This window comes from Tamandua tetradactyla, chromosome 4, assembly GCF_023851605.1.
Source record: "Tamandua tetradactyla isolate mTamTet1 chromosome 4, mTamTet1.pri, whole genome shotgun sequence".
NCBI lineage: Eukaryota > Metazoa > Chordata > Mammalia > Pilosa > Myrmecophagidae > Tamandua > Tamandua tetradactyla.
The window spans coordinates 12,366,219-12,390,923 of record NC_135330.1 but is presented as its reverse complement, the minus strand read 5'-3'; the positions used below and the strand labels follow the sequence as shown (position 1 = coordinate 12,390,923).

Sequence of the window (24,705 nt, the reverse complement as noted above, 5' to 3'; positions counted from 1 at the left end):
TCAGAAAAAGCTTTGCTAAATTCTTTTGAGGCTCCCCTTATACTTCTGCCTTCTCCCCTACTCTCTTTCCACAAGAAGCTCCAGTATGGCTCTGCTTATTTTTCTTCCTTCTTAGCCAATTTATAAGACTTTTTTCAACAATCAACTCACTGAGCACTCTACTCTTCCTCTGAAAATAATCTCATATGTTGTCTATCCATTTCCCATTTCATTTCCCCCTTCATTTAAAAAGGAAACCCAAATGTGGGTGAATGGAAACTTGCTGTTGGTATCTTGAAAATATCCACTCTGGAAGATTTTTAGCACATTCCGAATGTTAAAAGGTATCTTTATTCTCCTTTACTTGTTTTATTGAGACAAAAAGCAATTAGATTTCTTCAGAATAACCTTTCTAATAACCCCTGTTCAGGCATCCAATTTCAGTGAAGAGAAGACTCAGTTGAGCAGTCATGATCTTACCATGGTTTATACTTCAGTCAAATGGGCTGGTCACTTTCAATTTAAGCTTGAGGCAAACACCAGGTCACATTTTGACCTTATTATCGTTACCTAGAAGTGGGCCAATGGATGTCTGTTTACAGAACTGTGGCATAACTGCAGATTCTATTGTAACAAAGAGGCTGAGAAAGTGAGAGTGCATTTTTGGAGGTTAGCCCCCACCTCCCCATCTGCCTGGTCCAGTTGTGATGTATGAGAACTTACCAATCACTTGGGGCCCTGGCTCTATAACTTTACCCATAAAATTCCATTTGGAAGATATGCACAACTGCTAGGTGGACATCTTCTTCTTAGGAAAGAGATTTCCTGCCCATCACTCTCCTTAGGGCATCCTGGACTTCTTTATTTCTCAGACTATATACAACAGGATTCAGTAGGGGGGTGATGACAGTGTAGGTCACTGAGATTAACTGGTCCTGGTCCTGGGTGTTCTCTGACTTGGGCTTGAAGTAAGCAATGGAGGCACAGCCATAGTGGACGATGACCACGGTGAGGTGGGAGGCACAGGTGGCAAAGGTCTTCTTCCGACCCTCAGCTGAGGCTATCTTGAGAATGGTGGAGATGATAAGGACATAGGAGATGAAAAGGAAAGCTGCAGGGGCTGTGATGGCCAGTAGGCTGATAATTAAGGTCAGGATATCATTGATGGCTGGGGCAGCACAGGCAAGGTCCAACACAGGTCGAACATCACAGAAGAAATGCTTTATCAATGAATCACAAAAGGCCAGTCTGAAAATAGCCACAGCCTGAACCAGTGAGAGGGAGAACCCTGTGGCACAGACGAAGGATGCCAGCATGGCGCAGTTCCTCCAGTTCATGATGATTGAGTAACGAAGTGGGTTGCAGATGGCCACATAGCGATCAAACCCCATTATTGCTAGTAGGAGGCAATTGGTGATGGCAAAGCCAAGGAAGAAAAAAAGCTGAGTCCCACATCCCTCCAGGGAGATGGAATGGCCCAGGCCTACAAGACTGGAGAGCATGCGTGGGATAATGACCAGGGAGTAGAAAGTCTCTGAGGTGGAAAGGACACTGAGAAAGAAGTACATGGGCGTGTGAAGATGATGGTCCACTCGGATAATGGTCACAATGATGACATTGCCAGCCAGAGTTAGCGTGTAAAGGGTTAGAAACACCACAAAGAGTGTGAGCTGATGTTCTTGGATATTGGAGAAACCCTGGAAAAGAAATTCTCTTACCTCTGTGTGGTTTGCTCTCTTCATTGGTGATCTCAGCTTTGAAAGACAAAGAAAAGGTCGACAGCATTTATTGATGTCAGAGGGCTACTCTGACCACTGGTGAGCACATTGTACAGAACAAAGATGTGACAGAGCAAAGACCCAGTTCAAAACTTCAGGAAATTCACTTTCTTTTTTTCAAGGAACAAGACAGGTAAGGCCTTCCAGCTGAAAATAAAGATACAGGAAGTTTCAGCAACATTATTTAAAGGTTTGAGGTAAAGTCTTCTTTTCATGTATACCTGGGAAATTTTTTTAAATCACCATGTGTGCCCCATAAAGTTGATCGCAAAACATTTCTTATGCCTAATCACACAGCCCACATGCTCAGATCCTAGTGTGATTAAGTTAGAAATTGTCAAAGAAGGATAACTCGAAAAATTGGAAATGTATGATAATCTAAACTATGATTCAAAGAACAAGTTATAATGGAAATGAGTAAATATTTAGAACAATAATGAAAAAATCACATAGCAAAATAGGTGCAATACATTTAGAACATTATTTGAGGGAAATTTATGATATATAATATTCTCAAATATATATTTAAAAAAGAAGGGGCTGACAATGAATTGAGTGCATAATCAACTTATTTTTATGAATTATTTTATTTAGAATTAATAAAAATGAAGTAAAAGGAAAAAATGATAAAATAAATATTAATGATATATTAAAAAGGGATAAAATTTTAAAAATGCAAAAAGGTAAATGTTTATAGACTTTAGGTAAACTGCTAGTGAAACTGACCAAGAAAAATGAGAAGGTTATAAATTTTACTCCGAATTCATAGAGACACAATCATAGTCATTTCAGATGCAAAAAGATGAAATGCAGCATTTTGAACAAATTTATCCCAATACATTTTAAAATTTCAATGAAATGGATATATTTCTACAAAAAAAAATCACTTACCAATATAGAAATCAAGAAGTAGAAAACTTGAAAAGTTCTGTAACTAGTTTAAGAAAAAGAAATATTAGTTTAAAAACCTACAAATAAACAAACCTCCAGGCCAAGAAAAGTATGCCAATAAGTGCTATAAAACATTCAAGAAAAATTTAATTCCCATCTCACACAAATTAATTTAGATAATAGAAAAGAGGGATTGTTTTGCAAATCACTTTATGAAGCTAGAATTATTATTATTGTTCTTATTGGCATAAAACAATAGAAGTTTATTCTCTCTTGGTTCTGGAGACCAGCAGTCAGAAATCAAGGTATTGGCAGGGCTGTCTCCTTCTGAGATCTCCAGGGAAGAGCCTGCTCCATACCACTCTCCTGGCTTCTGGTGGTGGCTGCCAGTCCTTGGTACACCTTGCCCCTATAACTCGAATCTCTTCCTCTGTCTTCACATGGCTTTCCTCTCTCTCGTGTTTCGTCTGTGTCTTCTTTTTATAAGGAAAACCCCCAATCATATTGACTTTGCAGCCCCTCCACTCCGCTCTAGTAGGACTTCCTCTTAATAAATTCCACCTGCTATGACCCTATTTTTAAATGAAGTCACATTCTGAGCACCAGGATTTAGAACATTGAGATATCTTTGTTTTTTCCCTTTTATTTTTTCATTTTTTATTTTTCAAAACTTTTTTATTGTGTAATATAACTTATATATAAAGCAAAAAGAGTAAAAATCAATAGTTTTCAAAGCACTCTTCAACAAGCAGTTACAGGATAGATCCCCGAGTTTGTCATGGACTTCTATACAATCATCTATTTCCTTCTAGCTGCTACAGAACATAGGGGGCTAGAAGGAATATATATATATAATTTTGTCATCACAGATTTTGTTTAACATTTGAATAGTCTATTTACTCAAATAAAGTGAAAAATATCGTGCTATTTTCAAAAGCTGTGAAAAGAAGCATTGATAAAATCAATGTCTGTTTATGAGAAGTATCCTTAGGAAACTAGAGATAAAAGATTTTCTTTTAGCTGATAAAGTATATGTACAGCATTTCTATAGTAAATATCATACTTAGTGGTGATATACTGAAAGATTCTATTTAAGATTAGGAACAAGATAAATGACTGCTTTAGCCACGTCTCTTCAACATTATATTGAATATTCAAAACAGCCAAGTAAGGCAAGGAGATATTGGAATTGAAAAGGAAGAAATAAAACTGACATCCATAACAGATGATATTACTGTGTACATAGAAGATCCAAACAAAGTGCATTTAAATCATTGGAATTGGGGTTTTGCAAGTTTTCCAGTAAAAAAAAAAATTCATATAAAATTAATTGTATTTCCATACTTCAACAAACTTATAGCAACTGAAATACAATAGCTTCAAAAATATAAAATGCCTAGAAATAAAGACCTTTATGGAAAAATTATAAAATTTTAATGAATTATACTAAAGAAGACTGAAATAAATGGAGAGATGCACCATGTTTATGAATTGGAAGACCTCATCTAATGAAGGATCTAATTAAGCCATAAATGATCTATAGATGCAATGCAATTCAATTGAAATTCCCAAAGGGCTGTTTTTGTTTGTTTGTTGGATTGGCAATTGACAACACAATGTATATGAAAGTTCAAAAATTCAAGAATAGCCAAGGCACTCTCAAAGAAGAAAAACAAGATGAGAGGATTTGCTCTTCAATTATCATTAGTTAATATAAGACTATAGTAATATTGATAAAGATGTGCTATTGATATAAGGAGAAACAATCACACCAACGTGAAAGATATTCCTCAAAAGAGCTGGTAGGAAAGATTATTGGAGAAAACACAGACTTGTCCATTAATAGTCCTGAAATAGATGGTCTTCCAAGTGGAAAAATGAAATTCTATCAGTTTGTACAATAAAAAATCAATTTCAAATAGATTAAAAACCTAATAGAAATGAACAAAAAAAACCCTATGAAATGTTTAGAAGACAAAACATGAGACTATTTTTAACTTTAGGTAGCAAAAAAATTCTGAAACAAGATATAAACAAATGAAAAAAATGATAAATGTTATCATTTATAATTAAACTTTACACAAAAAAAGAAATAAGAACAAGAAAAAAACAGGGAAAAGATATTTGCAACAGGACAACAGACAAAATACTAGTATTGAGACTACTTAATGACTTCTAAAAATCAAAAGAAAAAATCAGCTTACTATAATGATAGAAAGTATTTCATATGAAAGGAAGCATAAATGGCATAGGAACAAATGTAAAGATTTTTCATATCACTAGTAGTAAAGAAAAATAAGACCACAGACCACATATTAAAACCACAGACAAATCACACCCAACAGATGGAAAAATATATGATAGCCAAAGATATGGAGAAATGGAGCAATGGAGCTCCAGATCTCTACCCATGGGAGAGTAAGTTTACAATAATTTCGGAAAACAGTTTGACATTACCTGGTAAAGTTGAAAATGAACATATTCTATAGCTAGCAATTCCACCATTAGGTATCATATCCAGAAAAATTAAAGACACAAGTGCAAGGTGAAGAGACATGTAAAACAAAATTGTATCAACTTTGTTTATAATAGAAAATTTAAAAACCCAATGTTCTTCAAAAGTAGAAAGGATATTTATACTGAAGAAAATTCTCACATTGAAGTACTAGAGAGCATTAAATGAATTTATTATAGAGCAAGGGCGGGCAAAATACAGCCCATGGACTACCCATCTGTTTTTGTAAATAAATTTCATTGGCATATAGTCACATCCATTCATTTATGTGTTTTCTACGGGTGCTTTCACACTACAGCAGTAGAGTTGATTAGTTACAAGAGAGATCAAATGGCCCACAAAGAATAAGATGTTTACCAGGTTACCTGTTATACTTTCCTGGCTGCTAAAACAATTACCATGCAATAGGTGACTTTAAAAATGGGAATTCATTGACTCACGGTTTTGAAGCGAGGAGAAGTCCAAAATCAAAGCATCATCAAGGTAACGCTTTCACCCAGAATGCTCTGGGGTTTTGGGGCTGGCTCCTGGAAATCCTTAGTCCTTGGCTTTTCTGTCACATAGTAACACATATGGCAGCCTCTTCTGACTTCTCCTTTATCTTCTGGGTTCTACTGACTTCCAGCTTCTAGTTGCTTCTTGGACTTTCTCTCTCTCGGTAGCATTCCCTTTAGTAATAGAATTGAGACCCATCCTGATTCAGTTGGGCCAAATCTTATGTAAAGTAACCTTATTGAAAGGTTCTGTTTATGAGCTTCACACCCACAGAAGTAAATTAAGTTTAAGAGCATGCTTTTCCAGGTGCATTGCTCCAAGCCACTGCAGGGCATTTCCTAGAAAAATTTGCCGACCCATTGTCTCAATGCGCCAGGCTACTATGACAAACACACTAGGGTTGGCTTATACAAGCATTTTTTGTCTCACGGTTTCAGATGTTAGAGGTTCAAAATCAAGGTGCAAGCAAGGCTATGTCTCCAGTCATATGGTGATTTCTCTCTCCTTGTGTCTTCTGATTTCAGCTTCTGATTCTTCTCTGGCTTTCTCTAACTTCTTTTTATAAGGCCTCCAGACATACAGATTAAGGCCCACCCTGTTTGGCTTGGGTCACACCTTAACTAAAAACAACATCTTCAAAAAGTCCTGTTTATAAATTGAGATTAATTACATGTCTCTTGAAGAGGTACATAATTCATAATCTGCCACAACCCTATTATAGATCCTTAAAAGAATTAATTATGACTTCACAAATCAACATGAATGAATGTCAAAATCATCATCTTATAAAAGAAGCAAATCAGATACTCACACTGTTCCATTTATCTAACGTTCAAAAAAAGCCAGATTAAATCATGTATTTTTTAGAGAGAATCTGTTTTTAAAAGACCATGAAAATGTTTTATTTAAAATTCATGATAGTGACTATTTGACATTTGGTGAAGGGAGCAATATTTGAAAGGAGCATTTACAGCTTCTAGATTTATGTTGATCTTTTTCTTTAGCCTGGGGAGAGGGTAACTAGGTGTTTTAGTTTCCTAGCTGCTAAAATAAATACCATAGAATGGGTTGGCCTGACAAAGGGATGTTCTGGCTCTTGGTTTTAGAGCTCAAAATGCTTGCCTCCCCTCCGGGTTAGTATCTTCTGGCTGCCTGGCAACCTGGCTTTTCTGTCACGTGGCAATGCATGTGGTGACGTCTTCACCTTTCTCCTCTTGCTTCCATCAAAGTTTCCGGCTTCTGGCTGCTCTTGTGGCTTCTCTCTCCACCTGACTTTCACTCTGCTTATAAAGGACTCCATAAAACGGATTAAGGCCTGATTTAGTTGGGTCACCCTTAACTGAGGGGGCATCCGGAAGAGATCCTATTTATAATGGTTCTATACTCATCAGAATGGGGACCAAGAACTAGAACAAGAGCATGTCCAAACTGGGGTGCACAATTCAACCCATATCATTGGTATTTGTTTGGCTATTTTTCTTAAAATGTACATTAGTTTTCATGTATACCATATTTTAAAATAATTTTTTTATATATGTGTCTAGAAAAGTGTTCAGAATATTATTAAAATGAAAGAAATATTACAAAACAGCAAAGGTCATATGATCCCAATATTATGAAGAGATCAAAGGTATAGATCTATGTATATGCAAATATGCATGCATATTAAAAAGATATTGCTCTAGTTTGCTAGCTGCTGGAATGAAACCTACCAGAAATGGAATGGCTTTTGAAAAGGGGAATTTAATAAGTTGCAAGTTTACAGTTCTAAAGCTGTGAAAATGTCCAAGTAAGGCAAAGCTATAGAAATGTCCAAGCTAAGGCATCCAGGGAAAGATACCTGGGTTCAAGAAGGCTGATGAAGTTCAAGGTTTCTCTTTCAACTGGAAAGGCACATGGTGAACATGGCAAGATCTGCTACCTTTCTATGAAGGCTTTTTGTTCCATAAAACTCCTTCAGGGGTGTTTTCCTTCTTCATCTCCAAAGGTCTCTGGTTGTGTGGACTTTTGTGGTTCTTGTGGCTCTGATGTGATTCTCAAGCTTTTTCCAAAATGCCTCCTCTTTTAAAGGATTCCAGTAAAGTAATCAAGACTCTCCAGGAATGGTGAAGTCATATTTCCATCTAATCAAGGTTAATACCCACAATTGGGAGAGTCACATCTCTGTGGATATAATCTAATAAAGTTTCCAACCTATAGTGCTGAATAGGGATTGAAAGAAAAGCTTGCTCCCATGAGATTGGATTGGGATCAAAACATTGCTTTTCTAAGGTACATAATCCTTTCAGACCAGCACAGATATGCAAATGAATATATGAAACATCTGTAAACATCATACAATACTTTAAAATGTATATATTATGTAGTCTTTTAAAGTGATGCATATGGAAATTTGGCAGTTCAATGGAAAACAGTAAGTGAAAAAGGCAGAATATTAAAAAGTATGCAAAATGATCTCAACTACATAAAAATATGCATAGAGTAAAGGCTAAATGGAAATCATGGCTCTGTCTAGTATAATTATGGGGACATTCTTACTGTCCTGAATTTTTCAAAGGGTCCGTGATGAACATGTATTATTTATACAGTGGGCCTAGAGATTATTATTATTATTATTTTTTATTTTTTTTTTAACATGGGCAGGTACCGGGAATCGAACCCGGGTCCTCTGGCATGGCAGGCAAGCATTCTTGCCTGCTGAACCACCGTGGCCCGCCCTAGAGATTATTTTTTAAATATAGGTTCAAATTTCATTTTTTAAGTCTCTTCCATCGCCCTTCTTACCACCGTCTTTCCAATTAGGTGTCCCTCATGTGTTAGTTCACTTGACATTTCATTCATTCTGTTATGATATACTTTTCACATTTTTGTAATTATTTATCTGACTGTTCAACTAGACCATAAATTTTTTTATGACAAAGATCATACTTACTAATTTCCACATCCCTAGAAACTAGCCCAATTTTTGTCATGTCTTAGGCTTTGAAAACTGTGCATTATATGAACTAATGAATAAAGGAATGCCCTTAAGTACTTCTAGTCTGAAGGGGACTCATACCTCTGCCCCATATACACAGAAGCACTGCCTTGGGCACTTAGAAACCAGGACAAAGTATTCAAGTGAGAATCTAAACTTCAGAGCTACAGGGGAATGAGAGGCAGAAAACATGATCTCTGTCCTCTGGGACAATGCTGGCAGGTAGAAAATATGAAGCATCCAGGCAAGAAAGCATGACAAAAACTGGCATACAGATAGACCAGAAAGAAAAAAAATTTGCAGAACTTTAAGTGTCGCAGAAGCTGAGAGAGTGCCAGAGGGAAAGTACATGAAAGGATACTATAGGAAAACATAGACAGATGAACCAAATGTTGATATACTCTTAAAATCGTTAACAAGGGGCATAGACAATCGTGGGTTAATATTCAAATCCTCAATTTGCATATTAATGAACAGCTCTTTTCTCTAAAACGATGGTAGAAAATTTAACTGATTTTTTTTTCATTTTTCAGTTTCTTTTATTCTTCAAAGTAATAACACAACTACCACTAAAAATAACTTGATAGAGGGCGGGCCGCGGTGGCTCAGCGGGCAAAGTGCTTGCCTGCTATGCCGGAGGACCTCGGTTCGATTCCCGGCCCCACCCCATGTAACAAAAACGGAGAAACAGAATACAATAAAACAAGAAAATGTTTAAAAATGTTTCTCTTTCTTCCTTCCTTCCTTCCTTCTCTCTGTCTTTCCTTTAAAAAAAAAAAAAAAAAAAAAAAAAAAAATAACTTGATAGAAATGTGAGGAAATTTAATTCTAGAAAGGACAAAAAATTGCCTAATACTGCACATTTAGCTCATGGCAGAGGTAACCAGGAACCCAACTCTTTTTACTCTGTACTCTAAGTTCTTTGCTCTTGAAAAAGCTCAATACTGGGGAAGGAGATTCTTTCTGTTTTAGCTGAGATTCTGACCTATTATTAAATACACAGAAATTGATTAACTTTCTTTAGGAAAACACTGAAGAACAGAGATCAATCATCTCATTCTGGATTGGTTTGGGTGTCTCTGTGAGGAAGGAGAGGCGTGGATCTTATAAGTTTTACCCAATTTCCTTTTAGTTCCTAACATATCTATTAACATCTGGTGGGAGAGTGGGGCACAGAGGAAATGATGCTCAAGTCCAGCAAACATCTGTCTAGAATTCCTACTCCAGCCCATTTAACGTCCGTCCACATCGCACACACAGATTACGCCACGTGCACACTTTTCTGGAAGTAGTGATCCCTTTGTGTGGACATCGAGTGGGGTCAGGGCAAGGAACCTGATCCAGGTTAAGCATAGTAAACAAAGGAGACAGAGCAGCATATAGATCACCAAAGCTGATTGGAAAAAATAAAAAACTAGGCCCTTATACCCTAAATGGCTTAGGTAGTTGGAAATCTAAATGCAGGAGCTAACATCTGGTTAAAACATATTATGGACCAGCATTTTTAGACAGACTACATAATTTAAAGTTTAATAACTACTCTGCAAGCTCCCATTTCTTTAGGTGGAGAATTTGAGGCTCAGAGGGATAAATTACTTGTTGACCATAACATATCTAGTGACTGGCAAGGTCAGGTGTGAAAACACGGGTATGACTGTTTCCATACACGTCTGTTAAATTAAAACTCTACTGAATGAATATTTTGGCGACAAGGAAAAGAGACAACAGCCATGTGAAAAATGTCTGACCTTCCACCTTATTGACTGAAAAGATCCTGGGGACCTCAGAGGTGTATGACACCCCAGGGATTATAAAGTTTATCTTATTTATTACCTCTCCTCCATGACATTCAACAGATTCTTCCATTATTTATAAAGGAAACTTGTAAGAATACTGTATTTCATTTCACAGGCAACAGATCTCAATCAGCCTTTATGCAGAATGCAGAACAAGGATGAAACTCTATTGTTCAAGAAAATCATCAGAAAATGGAAAAGGGAGGAAACTTAGAAATTTAAAATCAATTATCTTCCTCTCCTTTTCTACCAACAAACACTTACTTCTCGAAAACTTGAAGAGCCGACCTTGGAGGAAAGAACTGAGAGAGTGCTGTCTCTAAAAGGCCTGCATGGGAAAATTTGAAAGCCTCAAGCCTGGAAGGTGATCATTTCTTGAGTGCCAGATGGAAGATCGGAGTGTGATGAGAATTCAAAATCCAGGGTTTTGACTCCACTGGCCTGGGAGGATGCACCTGCTGAGTTGAAAGCTTTTAAGACCCGGGTTCCAGGAACTTTTTCTGTTTATTCCTGAAAGAGTAGATCTGTCTGCTCCAGGACTCCAGGGACTTTCCTTTGCGAATCATTCTAGGCCACAAGGGGCAGCAGAGACAAAGTTTGAGACTCTATCCCAGGGGAACTTCTTAGAAATTTGAGCAATTAGTACAACAAAATGCTCTTAGCCTTTAGTGACTGACTTGTAGGAGCATCTTGTATCTTAGAAACTGAAATGAGTTTTGATAACAAACCAATCAACGCAGAAGAAATGTACGAACAAATATTGCTTTCTGTCTAAGGGTCATTCCTTCATTTATTTCATCAACAGGTGTTAATGAATATTTACTTAGGTGCCAGGAAATGTGCTGAGTATTGGAGATAAATAATGGCAAAAGCAAGTCATGATGTTTGCCCTCAAGGAGGAAAGCATGTACTGCTGTTGTTGCTCCATTGCGTACCATCATGCAAATTAGGAAAAAAAGCTTCTTCTGGAGGGGTACAGGCCATGTTCACACAGCTGGGTGAGCAGACAGTATAATTATGCAATTAGAAAAAGTTCATCCCCTTTTATGGACAGATTCAACACTATACTAGGATGCAAAGCTTGTCAAGTGGACTGTGGACTAGATTTCATCCCTCAATCCCCTTGATTGAGTATCCTTATATAGGGCACATCCTGCAGAATCTAACATATTTCAAACAAATAATGTCACAAATAAGCCTATTATTACAAATCAGGAAACCTACATACATTTTTGTGGATGGGTGTATGTATCAATCCTGTTTGTAATTCAGACTGATTCTTGAATCAATTATCTTCATATTTTAATCAGTTTTGGAAAATTCATGGATATCATTTCACCATGTATTGCTTCTCATCCATTTTACTTCTACTATCCTTCTGGAATTCTAATTATATATTTTTAGACCTTTCACTGAGTTCTATATGCTTCTTATGCTCTTTTCTATATATTGCATACTTTTGCTCCCTGTGTGTGCTTTATCCTGGGTAATGTCTACTGACGTGTTTTCTAATTCACTGATTTTCATCTCTGGTTATTTCTAACATGCTGTTAAAACATTCTATTCAGGTCTTAACTTTCATTATTGTATTTTTCTATTTTTTTTTAGTACTTGAGTTTTCATTTTATTATTTTTAAAACAGATTCCAAGTCTAAGCTGTAATTTCATAGTTTGTCATCTATTTTATTCAACATAACAATATTTGTAATAGTTTTCTATTGCTGCATAACAAATTGCAACCATTTATTAACTTTAAACAACACACATTTATTATTTCAGGGTCTCACAAGGCTGCAATCAAGGAGTTAGCTGGGCTGTATTCCTTTCTGGAACTCTGATGCTTAGGCAGTTGTTGTCAGAATTAAGTTCCTTGTGGTTGTAGGACTGAGATTCCATTTTTTTGCTGGCTGCCAGATGGGGTAAAGGTGCTTTCAGCTCCTTAGAGGATGCTCCCATTGCTTGCCTCATGGCCCCATCAGCAACAATCTGGAAACATGGCAGCTTGCTTTATCAAAGCCAGCAAGGGAGAGGTTGCCTTGTTTCATTCTGTTAAGAGGAACTGTTCTATAATGTAATGTAACCATGGGAATTACATCCCACATTTTGGTCATACAACAAAACCTAATCAATGGCGTGACATCCCATCCCATTTGCTACATTGTTTTGGTCAGATGTTAAGCCACGATTCCATCAGTACTCAAGAGGAGGGGATTATACATGAGTTTAACTCATTGGGGATCACCTTAAAATGTATATGTCATAGTCACATTTATTTTAAGACTGTGTCTGATTACATTAGTGATTTCACATGTCTTCTATTGAGTGGTACTTGTTCTTCTTAATTTTACTCTTTTTTTCTTTTCTCCTCAATGTGTTTGGTATATTTTTATTGCATCCTGAACACTCTATATCAAAAATTGAAAGATTTTCTGTAGAGGGACATATAGTGCATAATTTAGGATTAGGGAGACATAAATCTCTGTTACAACAATTAAATTCTGCCATAGTAACATGAAAACATAGAGACTATGTAAATGAAATGAGTGTGACGGCATTCCAAAAAGTTTATTTATGGTCGCTGAAATTTGAATTTTATGTAATTTTTACATGTCAAAAATGTAATTCTCCTTTTGATTTTTTCATCTATTTAAAAATGTAGAATCATTGTACAACAAGTAAGCTGGTTATAAATAGATAGTGGAATGGTAGACCAGCAGGCCATAGTTTGCTATGGATCTCCAAGGGTTAACCTAGTTCCATTTTTCCCTTTTACCTAAAGTGTAGATTTTCAGCATATGGAGACTGCCAGAAGCTCTGTTCAGTTCATTATTCTTTTGACCAAAAATTACAAACTACATATTGTAGTTCCTCAAGGAAATTGCAAAGAAGTGCATGTCAGATTAATATTTTGGCACATCTTTTTTTTCTGGAATCTAGTCCCTTCAAGTGTTCACAGATTTGGTAGCTTGTACCCACAGCTTATACTCATCCAATTACCCTAGAGACGGGAGAGAGCAAATTCTCTCTTCTAATTATATAGGAATGTGAACTATAGCATGATGAAAAGAACCTTGACAAAGAGTATCTTTTCTCAATTCTGTCTCTTGCTTAAACTCTCTTAGCCTCAGTTTCTTCATTTGTAAAATGGAGATAATAGTATTTGCTTCATAGTGTTTTCGTGAAATGATATAAAACAGTGTAAAGAATGCAAAGTGAGAGACAAAATCTGGTAGATATTCCTCTCACCATAACATCATTTTCATCACAGTATCATCAGATTCACAAATGAGAAAACAAGGGCCCATATAGGATAAGTGCCTTATCCAAACATTTTTAAGTGAGTGGCAGATATGAAATGAAAACTCAGGTAAACTGGTCAGTAGTCTAATGCTCTCTTTTACCATTACCAAATGCTTTCTTAGATTGCTACCACTAGCAGTATAATCACTGAGCACAATTTTAAATTAAATTGAATCTAACTAATACTTATTGAGAATTATTTTGTATCCAATTTAATGCTAACACAGCTTCTAGAGTGGGTCTACGTGGGTTTAAATACTGGTTTCCCACTGACCAGCTTAATGTCCTTAGGAAAATTACATAGTTTCTCTATGCCTCAGTTTTCTCTTTGAATAAATGAGTAGTATGATACTACCTAAATTAAAGGCTTATTTTTAGGATTAAATGAGTTAATTTATGCACATTGCATAGTTTAGTACCTAGCATGTGCTAAGCACATATACACATATAATAAAGTGTTATTGCATTTATAGTAGCAACTATAGGTACTTTGAAGAACAAAAGATGAATGAGAAAGAGTTTAAATGAGCTCACAATTAAGCTAGGAACATAAAATAAATGTGAAAAAAATGATTAAAGAGTTCCAAAATAACGTGACACAAGTGACAATTTTTACATATTTTAAAGCTACAGCAGCCAATCATTAATACCTCTGTGGGTTATGAGATAATGAGATGGATTTAGTACATGAAAGATGGTCTGGCAAAGTTGAAGCCTTGGGCCAAACTGAGCTTGGCAACCAAACTGAACGTAGGACATATGGCACACAGAGCAGAAATGAGAAAGATCAGATCAAAAGCATGAAAGTTGTTAGGAAAGAATGTAGGATTGGATTGGTTCTACCCAGAGATTTTAAACTGACTTCAAGTGTCAAGAAATCTGAAGGTCAGCCCTATGTGTCCCTGGCAGCAGAGGTCCATGCTTAAAACCTACTTAAAATTGCTGCTTCTATTTCTTCACTCATGAAGAACCATTCCATAAGGTTTTTAAGCTCCCCTCTCTTGGCATCACAGAAATGGAAGAAAAGTATGTATGGGTCTTAACAGAATGATTTGCCACCTTAATTAGGAAACACAACCTTTTTACTGCAGATATTGTCCCTAATACCCAAGCCAACCCCACCTTCCAAAGTGTTGTTCTAGGATTAGGAAATGAGCTTCTTCCATAATGAGGTCTCCAGGTACTGCGCTGTTTGCATTCTGTCTTTGTTTTTAATCACATGGGGATAGTCAGTGATGTTCTGGGGAGACCTGGGAGTTTGGAGTAGAAAACTTTGGCAACTGTTTTTTCCTGTCCTTCACTTTTAGTCTCAGACACTTGAAGATTGGGATCGGCATTATTTCCTTCCTCTCTTAGAAAGTTTTTGAGCAACTCATTCTGGGTGGTGTCTGAAGATTTGCCAATCAAAGGGGAATTCCAGTTGAGCCATACCTCTTCCCAGTGACCCTCAGGTAAGGAAATTCACAGTTGAAATAGCAATATTTTTACAAAATGATTTAACTTAAATAACTAGTGGATTTAAATAATGTCCAAGAAGGGCATTGCCAAAATTCTTGTAATATTTTATAACTATTAATAAAAATGCATAATCTATTGTTACAGACAGTCAAATTTTCATAGTGATGGATGTGAACTCTCTCAAAGACCCAAGAAACAGGCTACTTGGTTAGTTTCACTAACGTGGAATGTTTATTATAACGTACTCTTTTATCAACTAAACGGTGGGATTCTAGAGCAGAAAGAAGAACATGTTTTCTTGTGGTGTAAACTGTGCTTCCTAAGATTTCAGAAATGTAAACATGTACACTAATGTGGAGAAAAGAGACAGGAGACTTAAAAGGCCTCTAATCACATCCTATACCGAAGACTTTCAAGAATCTAAGCTCTTCCGTGAGGGCAGGGTTCATACCTTGCTCACCTTTGTTTCCTAGCACTAGGACATTGTTCATACTTTGTAACTATCCATTTGCAAAATTGAACTATTGAAGAAATGGTTTTGCTTGGATTTATTTTATTATATACAAGGGATCAGAAATAATTCCCAAAAAAATGGGGTAAATACGCATATTTCTTGATAGAAAAATGTAAGCAATATACTCTTCCAGGAATTAGGTAAAAGATAGGCCTTGTTTAACTTCTTTTTGTCTTTATTTGAAAGAGAGGAGGATAGTAAAAACTCCAAAGTCAAAGGCATTATCTGAATTTCAAGGTTAATGGCCATTTATAGTCTCCCTACTTTAAAGTAATCTCTCATCTTTCCCTTTTCGCCCACATTTCCTACATCCTAGATGAGAATTCTGTGCTGGGAAATAATTTCCCCAGTCCCTTCTCTATATACCCCTTTAATGCCGATTCTGTTGAAGATAGTCCCATATAATGGTGCTGTAGTAGATGCCTTTAGGGTGGGACTAATGGCCTGGAGAAGAAAAGACATAGAGAAATAACCTAAGCCATAGGCATTAGTACAATCTACTGGTGAATGAAGTGAAATTAAGTTATAAGAATATCCTAGATGAATTTCAGTGTGTGCAAGTGTAATAGAAACTGTGGGTTTTAAGGTGATGAGCTCCAAACTAGCAATTATAAACCGGAAAAGGATCTAGATGTCACTGCAGACTGTTTCTAAGTATATTAACTGAATGAGCTACTCTGACCCTAGGGAGAAATAAAATGCTAGGCATCTTCAAGAAGGGAATTAGAAGCAAAACTGAAAATCTTATCCTACCTAATCCAGATCTAAATTGGGAAAGTATGTGCAATAACACATGTTTCTGGTGAATGCACCTGAAGAATGATTTTAAAAGAACTAAAAAAAAAAAAAAAATTTCCATGTGAGCCACTGATAAAGAAATGGTAACATTTTATAAAATCAAGGCTGGGGGCCATGTAGGAGATCCAGCTTCGATTCCTGGCCCGTGGACTTCACAAACAAATAAAAAGAAACCAACAACAAAAAACAAACAAACAAAATTCAACAAATAGTGCTGCAATAACAAGATATGCACATGGAAAAAGAATGAAATGGGATCCTGCCATACAGCATACCAAAAAAAAAAAAAAAAATTTAAAGGCTGGGGTAATCAAAGGCTTGTTTACAAAACCTCAAATGCTAGACTGAAACTGCTTTCCACCCTGGTGGGAATGAAATATAAACAAGTTCATTTATGGGAAATAAAAAGGAGTGACTACTACTAATAAGTACCATTTATTAAGGCCTTCACTCTGTATCAAGTGCTATATCACAACCCTTCAAATACATTAACCTATTTGGTCCTCATAACAACCCTATGGGACATTACTGTGCTCAATTTACAAAAGAGGTTGAATATTATACTTAAAATTTTGAGGGGCTTTTGAAGGGCTTTGTGCAGGAGAGTTCCATGAACAGATTTTTAAAATAATGCTTTGACAACATTCAGGCTTAAGAACTGGATAGGGTACACCGAAATGAAAGAGGTTTTTTAGAATACTATGGCAGTGGTCCTAGGAATGATGATGCAGGTCCAAAGTTGGATGTTGGTAGGATGCAGGGAGAGGAGAGAACAGAGAGGAGAAAATTTCAGGAGCTATCTTTGGGGTGGAAAAGGGAAGGGAGGTAACTAAAATGACTTTCAGTTTTCTTAGTGGAGATGTTGGTTAAATATGGTAGGATTCATCAGGAGTAGATATGGGTTTAAGGGGCAAGGTTAAATCTGCCCTGGTATAGTCTCCTATGTTGGTTCCATATGCGTTAAGACAAACAGGTGGACCAGCTCATTTTTATCCCCAACGCAGCTCAAAATATGCACAAAATAGAACATATGGTACCTTTCTTAAATAAATTTTCTTTGTTCTCACACTATTCCCTACTTGAAGAGGCATTCTCAGATTCATTCAATTATTTTTCTTGCCTTTGGATAGAATTCAAATGGGAAATTAGCTACATGGTCATCTGCACTGTCTTATCAAACCATTTTTCATGATGTTAGAAGACATTTTTATTCAAGGTCTTCAGGAAGAAAAGTCAGTAGAAGGAAGGACTTTCTTTCCTAGTCTTTTATTATTTCAGGGGATGTGAAGCCTAGGACTCAGGGTTCTGGGGAGGAGAAGTCACTCTATGACTCTCACAGAGCATTTGGTGTTCTCAATGCATGCTGACAGTGTTGGGAGGATATCAGCAAATATCTTTTATTTTTCACTAGGTCATTTTTCCTCAATGAGTCCTTGGAAGCCTGATTCAAGAGTGTGTTGAAGAAGAACTGAAGAGCTAGGCACTTTCAATATTTCACTTGTTTTTCTCTTGACCTAGCCCACTTTTTTGATGGACAGGTAGTTGTTTCCATATATCTGCCTTTTAATTTGTCTCTACTTTCCATCATTTCTACCTTTGCCCTCAGTTTCAGTGTCCTGGGGTAGCGCTTCTATAGTATCAAAGAAGAGGGTGGGCCCAGTGATGACTCTGAGCAGTTGACCAGCATCTGTACATTGGTGGCTTCTGGGGAGTTGCTCAGAGGATGGACACATCCTTTATCAATGTTTCATGATTGGACCATCACCCTTCCCTCTCCTTTGTCCAGCTTTTAAAGATTGAGACCTTCTTCAATGCCAAAGCCAAACTCCACTGTGACTGAGTTCCTTTTAGAAGGTTTCTCCAGTTTTGGATGGCAGCATAGGCTAGTCCTCTTTACTGTCTTTCTAACTTTGTATATGCTGACACTTTCTGGTAATATCGTCATTGTAACTATCATCTGCCTAGACCGTCACCTCCACACCCCCATGTACTTCTTCCTGAGCTTGTTGTCTATCTCTGAAACTTGCTACACTGTGGCCATCATTCCCCGCATGCTGTCTGACCTCCTGAGTCCTCTCCAGCCCATTGTTATCCAAAGTTGTGCCACACAACTCTTTTTCTACCTCACCTTTGGCATCAACAACTGTTGCCTGCTCACAGCCATGGGGTATGACCGTTATGTGGCCATCTGTAACCCTCTAAGGTACTCAGTCATCATGGGCAAGAGGGCCTGTGTTCAGCTGGCATCCGGATCACTGGGAATTGGACTGGGCATGGCCATTGTCCAAGTAACATCTGTTTTTGGCCTTCCCTTCTGTGATGACTTTGTCATCTCCCACTTCTTCTGTGATGTCCGGCCCCTGCTGAAGCTGGCCTGTGCAGACACCATGGTCAATGAGATTGTCAACTTCATTGTCAGTGTCTGTGTTCTTGTCCTGCCCATGGGCCTGGTCTTCATCTCTTATGTCCTCATCATCACCACCATCCTTAAGATTGCTTCAGCTGATGGTAGGAAGAAAGCCTTTGCCACATGTGCTTCCCATATCACAGTGGTCATCATCCACTATGGTTGTGCCTCCATCATCTACCTCAAGCCCAAGTCCCAGAGTTCTCTGGGGCAGGACAGACTCATCTCAGTGACCTACACTGCCATCACTCCCCTGCTGAACCCTGTCGTCTACAGCCTGAGGAACAAGGAGGTCAAGGATGCTCTGTGCCGAGCTATGGGTAGAAAGCCACACTCTTGTTAGGGAAAGAGGTTGTGAAAGCTTTACTTTAAGTTAATAAATATGTATTGATTTTAATACTGTTTCAATACTTCATTTAAACTTTGGGAGCAAGAAGAATAGACCAGCTTGAACTGAGGAATCCATTTGGTCTAGTCGTGGTTCTCTTTGCCCTATTCCAGAAAGATTAGAAAATGGCTTGGCATATACGTAAGAATGTAATGGAAATATTCCCATGCCTGGATGTTTCACACTCACCTCATTCACACACATGCACATGGCTACACACAGTTTGAGAATCTTCTGAGTTATATGACACAAAATCCAATAGGCTTCTAAGAAGCTAGTGAGCAAAGGTTTTGGAAACCACCTCAGAAAGACTTTTTGCTTGTTAAAGGTGTAGGCATAATGTGATATCTTTTTAACAAATCAGTGAGAAGACACATGTATACGCTTTTCTGTGAACAACTGAAGGCTTTCTTGTAATCCATTTTCTTTAAAAAAATATTATTAAGGAATAATAAGATTTCTCACACACATACAGTCCATCCACAGTATATAATCAATGACTCATAATATCATCACATAGTTGTGTCTTCATCAGCATGATCATTTTAGAACATTTGCAGCACTCCAGAAAAAGAAACAAAAAGAAGAAAAAAACCCATACATCCCATATCCCTACTCCTCCCTTTCATTAACTACTAGTATTTCAAGCTACCCCAATTTTTTTACCCCTTATTCTCCCCTATTGTTTATTTTTTTTATCATTTTTTTTTCACTCATCTGTCCATAAAAGGAACATCAGACACAAGGTTTTCACAGTCACACCGTCACATTGTAAAAGCTATATAGTTATACAATCATCTTCAAGAATCAAAGCTATTGGAACAGAGTTCAATAGTTTCAGGCCCTTCCCTTTAGCCACTCCAATACACCATCAACTAAAAAGGGATATGTATATAATGTATCAGAATAACCTCCAGGATACCTTTCAATTCTGTTTGAAATCTCTCAGCCACTGAAATTTTATTTTGTCTTATTTTTCTCTTCTCCCTTTTGGCCAAGAGGGATTTCTCAATTCCATGGTGCCAGGCTCCAGTTCATCCTAGAAGTCTATCCCATGTTACTAGGAAGATTTACACGCCTGGGAGTCAGTCATGTCCTAGGTAGTGGGGGAGGGCAATGAGTTCACCTGCCAAGTTGGCTTAGTGAAAGAGGCCACATCTGAGCAACAAAAGAGGTCCTCTGGGGGTGATTCTTAGGTGTAATTTTCAGTAGACTTAGCTTCTCCTTTGCAGTAATAAGTTTCACAGGGGCAAACCCCAAGATCTAGGGCTCAGCCTATTAAATCTGTTGTCCCCACTGCTTGTGAGAATATCAGGAATTCCCAGATGGGGAAGTTAAATATCTCCTCCTTTCTCCCCAGCCCCCAAAGGGACTTTACAGATACTCTTTTATTCTCTGCCCCCATTACCCTGGGATATATTGGGGCATTACACTAATCTGGACAAATGAACAAGATCTCACACCCTATTCAAGATTACATGCAATTATGGTGTTCAAACTGACCATACAAGTTAAATGAGATAATGCGCTACCCAAAGTGTAAATTTTGTACCAAATAAACATCTTTCCCTTTGGTCTCACACACAAATTGAAGGTTTAAAATATCATATCATCCTTTTCACCTTGTATTCTGATTTACTTTAGTCCTATCCAGATCAGCTTTATTCAGGTCTCTAGTTGAAGTGTGATCACCTTTTCAACTTTTTTAACAGTTGCTGTATGGGGCACCGCTGACTTTCACAGCTTCAGTGTTCTAACTCTGAGTCTCAGGTGTCACATGAATACCCAAAGTTTCAAAGGACAACCAAATTACACACAAATAGTTCAACATCTAGAATTTATAAATAACAGTTGCAACTCCTGAATATATATGACTGCTGTAAGAGCTTGTAATCCATATTTCTGCTAATATCCCATTATAGCCTATGGGTATCTTCAAAAGGCTGGGCTCACACCTTTAAAGGGAATAGAACCACCTTAACTGATAATTCCTGCAAATAAAGAGTGCAAATGTAGGAAAACAACAAAGTACACCTACTGAGAGCATAGAGGTGGATTGTCCATAGTCCTGAGAATTCCAGGTGAGAAAACTCAGATAGCAAAGGAAAGCATACTGAAAAGTTAAAAACGTTTCCATCAGGAGTGAAAGTAAGGATGGAGGTTGGAAGGAGCCAAGCAAAAGTATAATTTCTGTACTAGGTCATGTTGATTACCTCTGAAGGAGTGTTATAACAGAAATACTTTAACTACAATCCTGAAAATATTTACCAATGAATAGAAACTTGAGGAGTGACTTAAGAATTTCCCAATAAGACCCTATGCTAAAAGGCTTAATTTTCTGAGCTTTCTTCTTGGGTATTTCCAACCTCAGAGCTCAGTTAAAGCAGCATTTCATTTCCGAGCGTCACAGAAGGTGAAAGTGTCTGCTCTGTGCAAGGAGGGATCCTCTCTCCTTCATCCTTCTGCTGTACTCTGGTCTTCTATACTGAGCAGCAAACATATCCTGACTTTCAGAACCCATCTAATCCCCCAAAATGACCCTACTGAGCAAGATATCACTTGTGAGGGAATCACGAAGCCTTCTGAGTTTTGAGGGTGAGAAAAGTTCGTGGAAATTTACAAATTCTCTAAATCAAGTTAACATGTCTCTCTTTGCAAAAAACACTGACATGTTAATTCTGATCAGGAATAAAAGATATCTTTGCCTTTGTGGCCAGATTTCCAGAAATGATAGTGCCAGTTCATTTCTCCAAGGATGGCCAAAGAACACATTATTTAATAAAAATTTTGCTTAGTAATTCTGCTCAATCTGGATAAAAGCTTTTGGGTCAAGTTCTGATGGCCAATGTCACAGTCCACTCTACCTGAAGTTGAACTTAGTAAAAGCCATGGTGGAGAGTGCAGATCACGGGGCTTCAGGGTCCAGTCACTCACTCCCTCAGCTGCTAGGATTGTCGTCAGCTGACAGTTCTCAGCTGAGTCCCTTTTTAGGAATTACCCTGCTGAAAACCACCTAACTCATGCCCCCTTCTCAGCGGCAGACTGCCTCTCATGGCTTGTCTATCGCAGGATAGACTGATCCCTTTGCCTCAATTTAGGACAATTCTGAAGGGTCCTTCCAGCTTCAAAGCTCTTATCTGTGAGATGGTCTGAAGTTTTTGTTGTGACCGTACCATAGTTCAACTCCTTCCTCTGTGCAATCCTAGATCCTTCACTCCCTCACAGAGAATGCTTCTACGAGCACTGCCCAATGCACCTTTTGTGCTCAACTAGTTTGTCTCAGAAGTCTTTTCCCCAAGGACCCAACCTTTTAGGAACTCATTTCTAGAACAGCAATGACACAATTCGGAGAGCTCAAAATTTTAACCTTGATATATTCTAGTGAAGGCAGAAGGTCAGGGGCTCCTATATTTTAATTTAAGAAAAATAGTTTCATCCTATCAATATTGAGCTATATTTACTATGACTCGATTTAGTCAGCAGCAGTTCAGTATTATTTTCTTGAGAACTAGTAAAAAATAAAATAAAAATTTGAATTTCTCTCAGAATCAGAAAGAAGCTATTCCCTTGTCTTTAAAAATTTCTCTATAAGCAATTTCAGTTTCATTGCAGCCTACTGCCATTAGCTTACAGTGAGATTGCTGACCACTCTCGGTGATATTTGAAAAATTGCAAATAACAAGAAAGACTGGAAGTGGATATATGTCATTCCAATTTTCATGAAGGAAATGAGTGTGGCTGCTGTAAATGATATATACACGTGAACTTGATAGTGACCCTGAGGACATTTATAGAGTGAAAGGTTTGCAGTGGGAATGTTGAGGAGGTTAATGAAGCACCAGATGGGGACTTGGCAACTGTGCAGAGGTAAGCAGGCAATCTAAGGCAGGGAGACAGCTCCACTCTGTGAAGTTATTCAGGAACACAGACTGGCAGGTGCCTCTGCATCCTTCAACAGAAGACTTTTACTTCTGGCTTCAGAGATGCTTGTGTTGTCACCAGTTACCATTTTATGAGGAGGAAATAACAGACGTTCTTTATGTATTCACGGCCTAATTTGTTGACAAGGTAGATCTTCTGTCTGAGTCTCTACTCTGGAAGTGGCCAAGGAAATTTGTCATTGGTTAGCCTTCAGTGCAGAACCACTGATTTGCTTTTCAGGCAGTCAACTCCTAGCTATTGGGACTTCATGACAATTGGTGGCAGCCAATTTGGAGCAGCAGTTACGAGAGAGAAAAATTTTCTCTAAGGACTGGCTGAGATAGATTTGTAAGAGATAGGATGTGACAGAGGAGGTGACAGGATGAGGCTGGGGGCGAGTTATTTCTATGCCAATCGTCCGTATAACATATATTCTCTCTTTTAGCATAGATGGAAAGTATTCTATGTATTTGAAGTAAAATGACACCTTTATATATACCATAGTTTGGGGATCCATGAAATACTTAAAAGCTAACTCTGTATCTGACATTCCCTCTGGAACAGAAGATGTATGAATACCAAGATGAAAATGAGTAGAAATGGTAGACAAGTCTGAGGCAGAGTGCAATATGTTGCCTCTTCTCTCTAGTGCTATATCTAAGCATCCAGTATGATTATCTTCATGGAGAGCAAAGACTGGGTCTCATACTAATGCCAAAGTCCCTAACTTTTTATAAATGTTTGCAGTTTACAGAGAATTTCTGAATATTCAGCCTCCTTCTTGATTCCTAGAAGAACCCTATGGGATAGACAAGATGACTATTATCATTCTCATTTTACAAATGAAATCCTAAGGCCCATGAAAGTGCAAGATGTTTTCCCAAATCCAACCTAGAAAATAGGAAAGCCAGAATTTGGATCCATGTCTTATTTATGGTTTTGCTTTCTCTAGTGGGTGGCATTATAAGGGCAGATGCAGTCTCATTCATTTCATGATAGAAGGCTGGGCTTCCAATCAGTGCTGTGAGGACATAAATTTGAAGGGAAAACAAACAAACTGAATATGCCTTAGTTTTTCTGTCTGAGATCTTATTCAGACTGGGACTCTTCTGTAGCGCTGAAGACTGATTACTCTTATTCACTGAAAAGCTTATAATTCAGGTGCTGTATAAGAAATATTCATGATATAAGTTTAGGAGATATTAGAGGGCTAAAACAATCAAAGAGGAATCCAAGACTGAACCTCATCACCAGGGTTGTATTGTCCAAGACTGTTGCAGATTTTGCCAAGAATCAGAGTTCAGGGTATCTAAGTTGAAGAGAGAGCACAGTTATCCACCTCACTAGCATCCTACCATTTCTTCTCATTCCTGCATAATCCTTACAATGGTCAAGAGAAGGCATTGCTAATCTCGAACATGGTTCTTGCTCCTGGAAGCAAAAAAGAAACTAGCAAGCCTTAAGAATTTAGCAGCACTGTGTGACATG

The 24,705-nt window shown here is 37.6% G+C and overlaps 2 protein-coding genes across 2 annotated transcripts; one reads left to right on the top strand and one right to left on the bottom strand.

Moving 5' to 3' along the window:
- Positions 1-686: 686 nt before the first annotated feature.
- On the bottom strand, positions 687-1,721 carry LOC143678787 (olfactory receptor 10J1-like). Its single transcript, XM_077155721.1, has one exon. It carries the CDS (start codon positions 1,719-1,721, stop codon positions 789-791), a length of 933 nt encoding a protein of 310 aa, XP_077011836.1. The 3' UTR covers positions 687-788.
- A 16,591-nt stretch (positions 1,722-18,312) lies between these two features.
- LOC143680164 (olfactory receptor 10J3-like) lies at positions 18,313-19,251 on the top strand. Its single transcript, XM_077156775.1, has one exon. It carries the CDS (start codon positions 18,313-18,315, stop codon positions 19,249-19,251), a length of 939 nt encoding a protein of 312 aa, XP_077012890.1.
- The last annotated feature ends 5,454 nt before the right edge of the window (positions 19,252-24,705 follow it).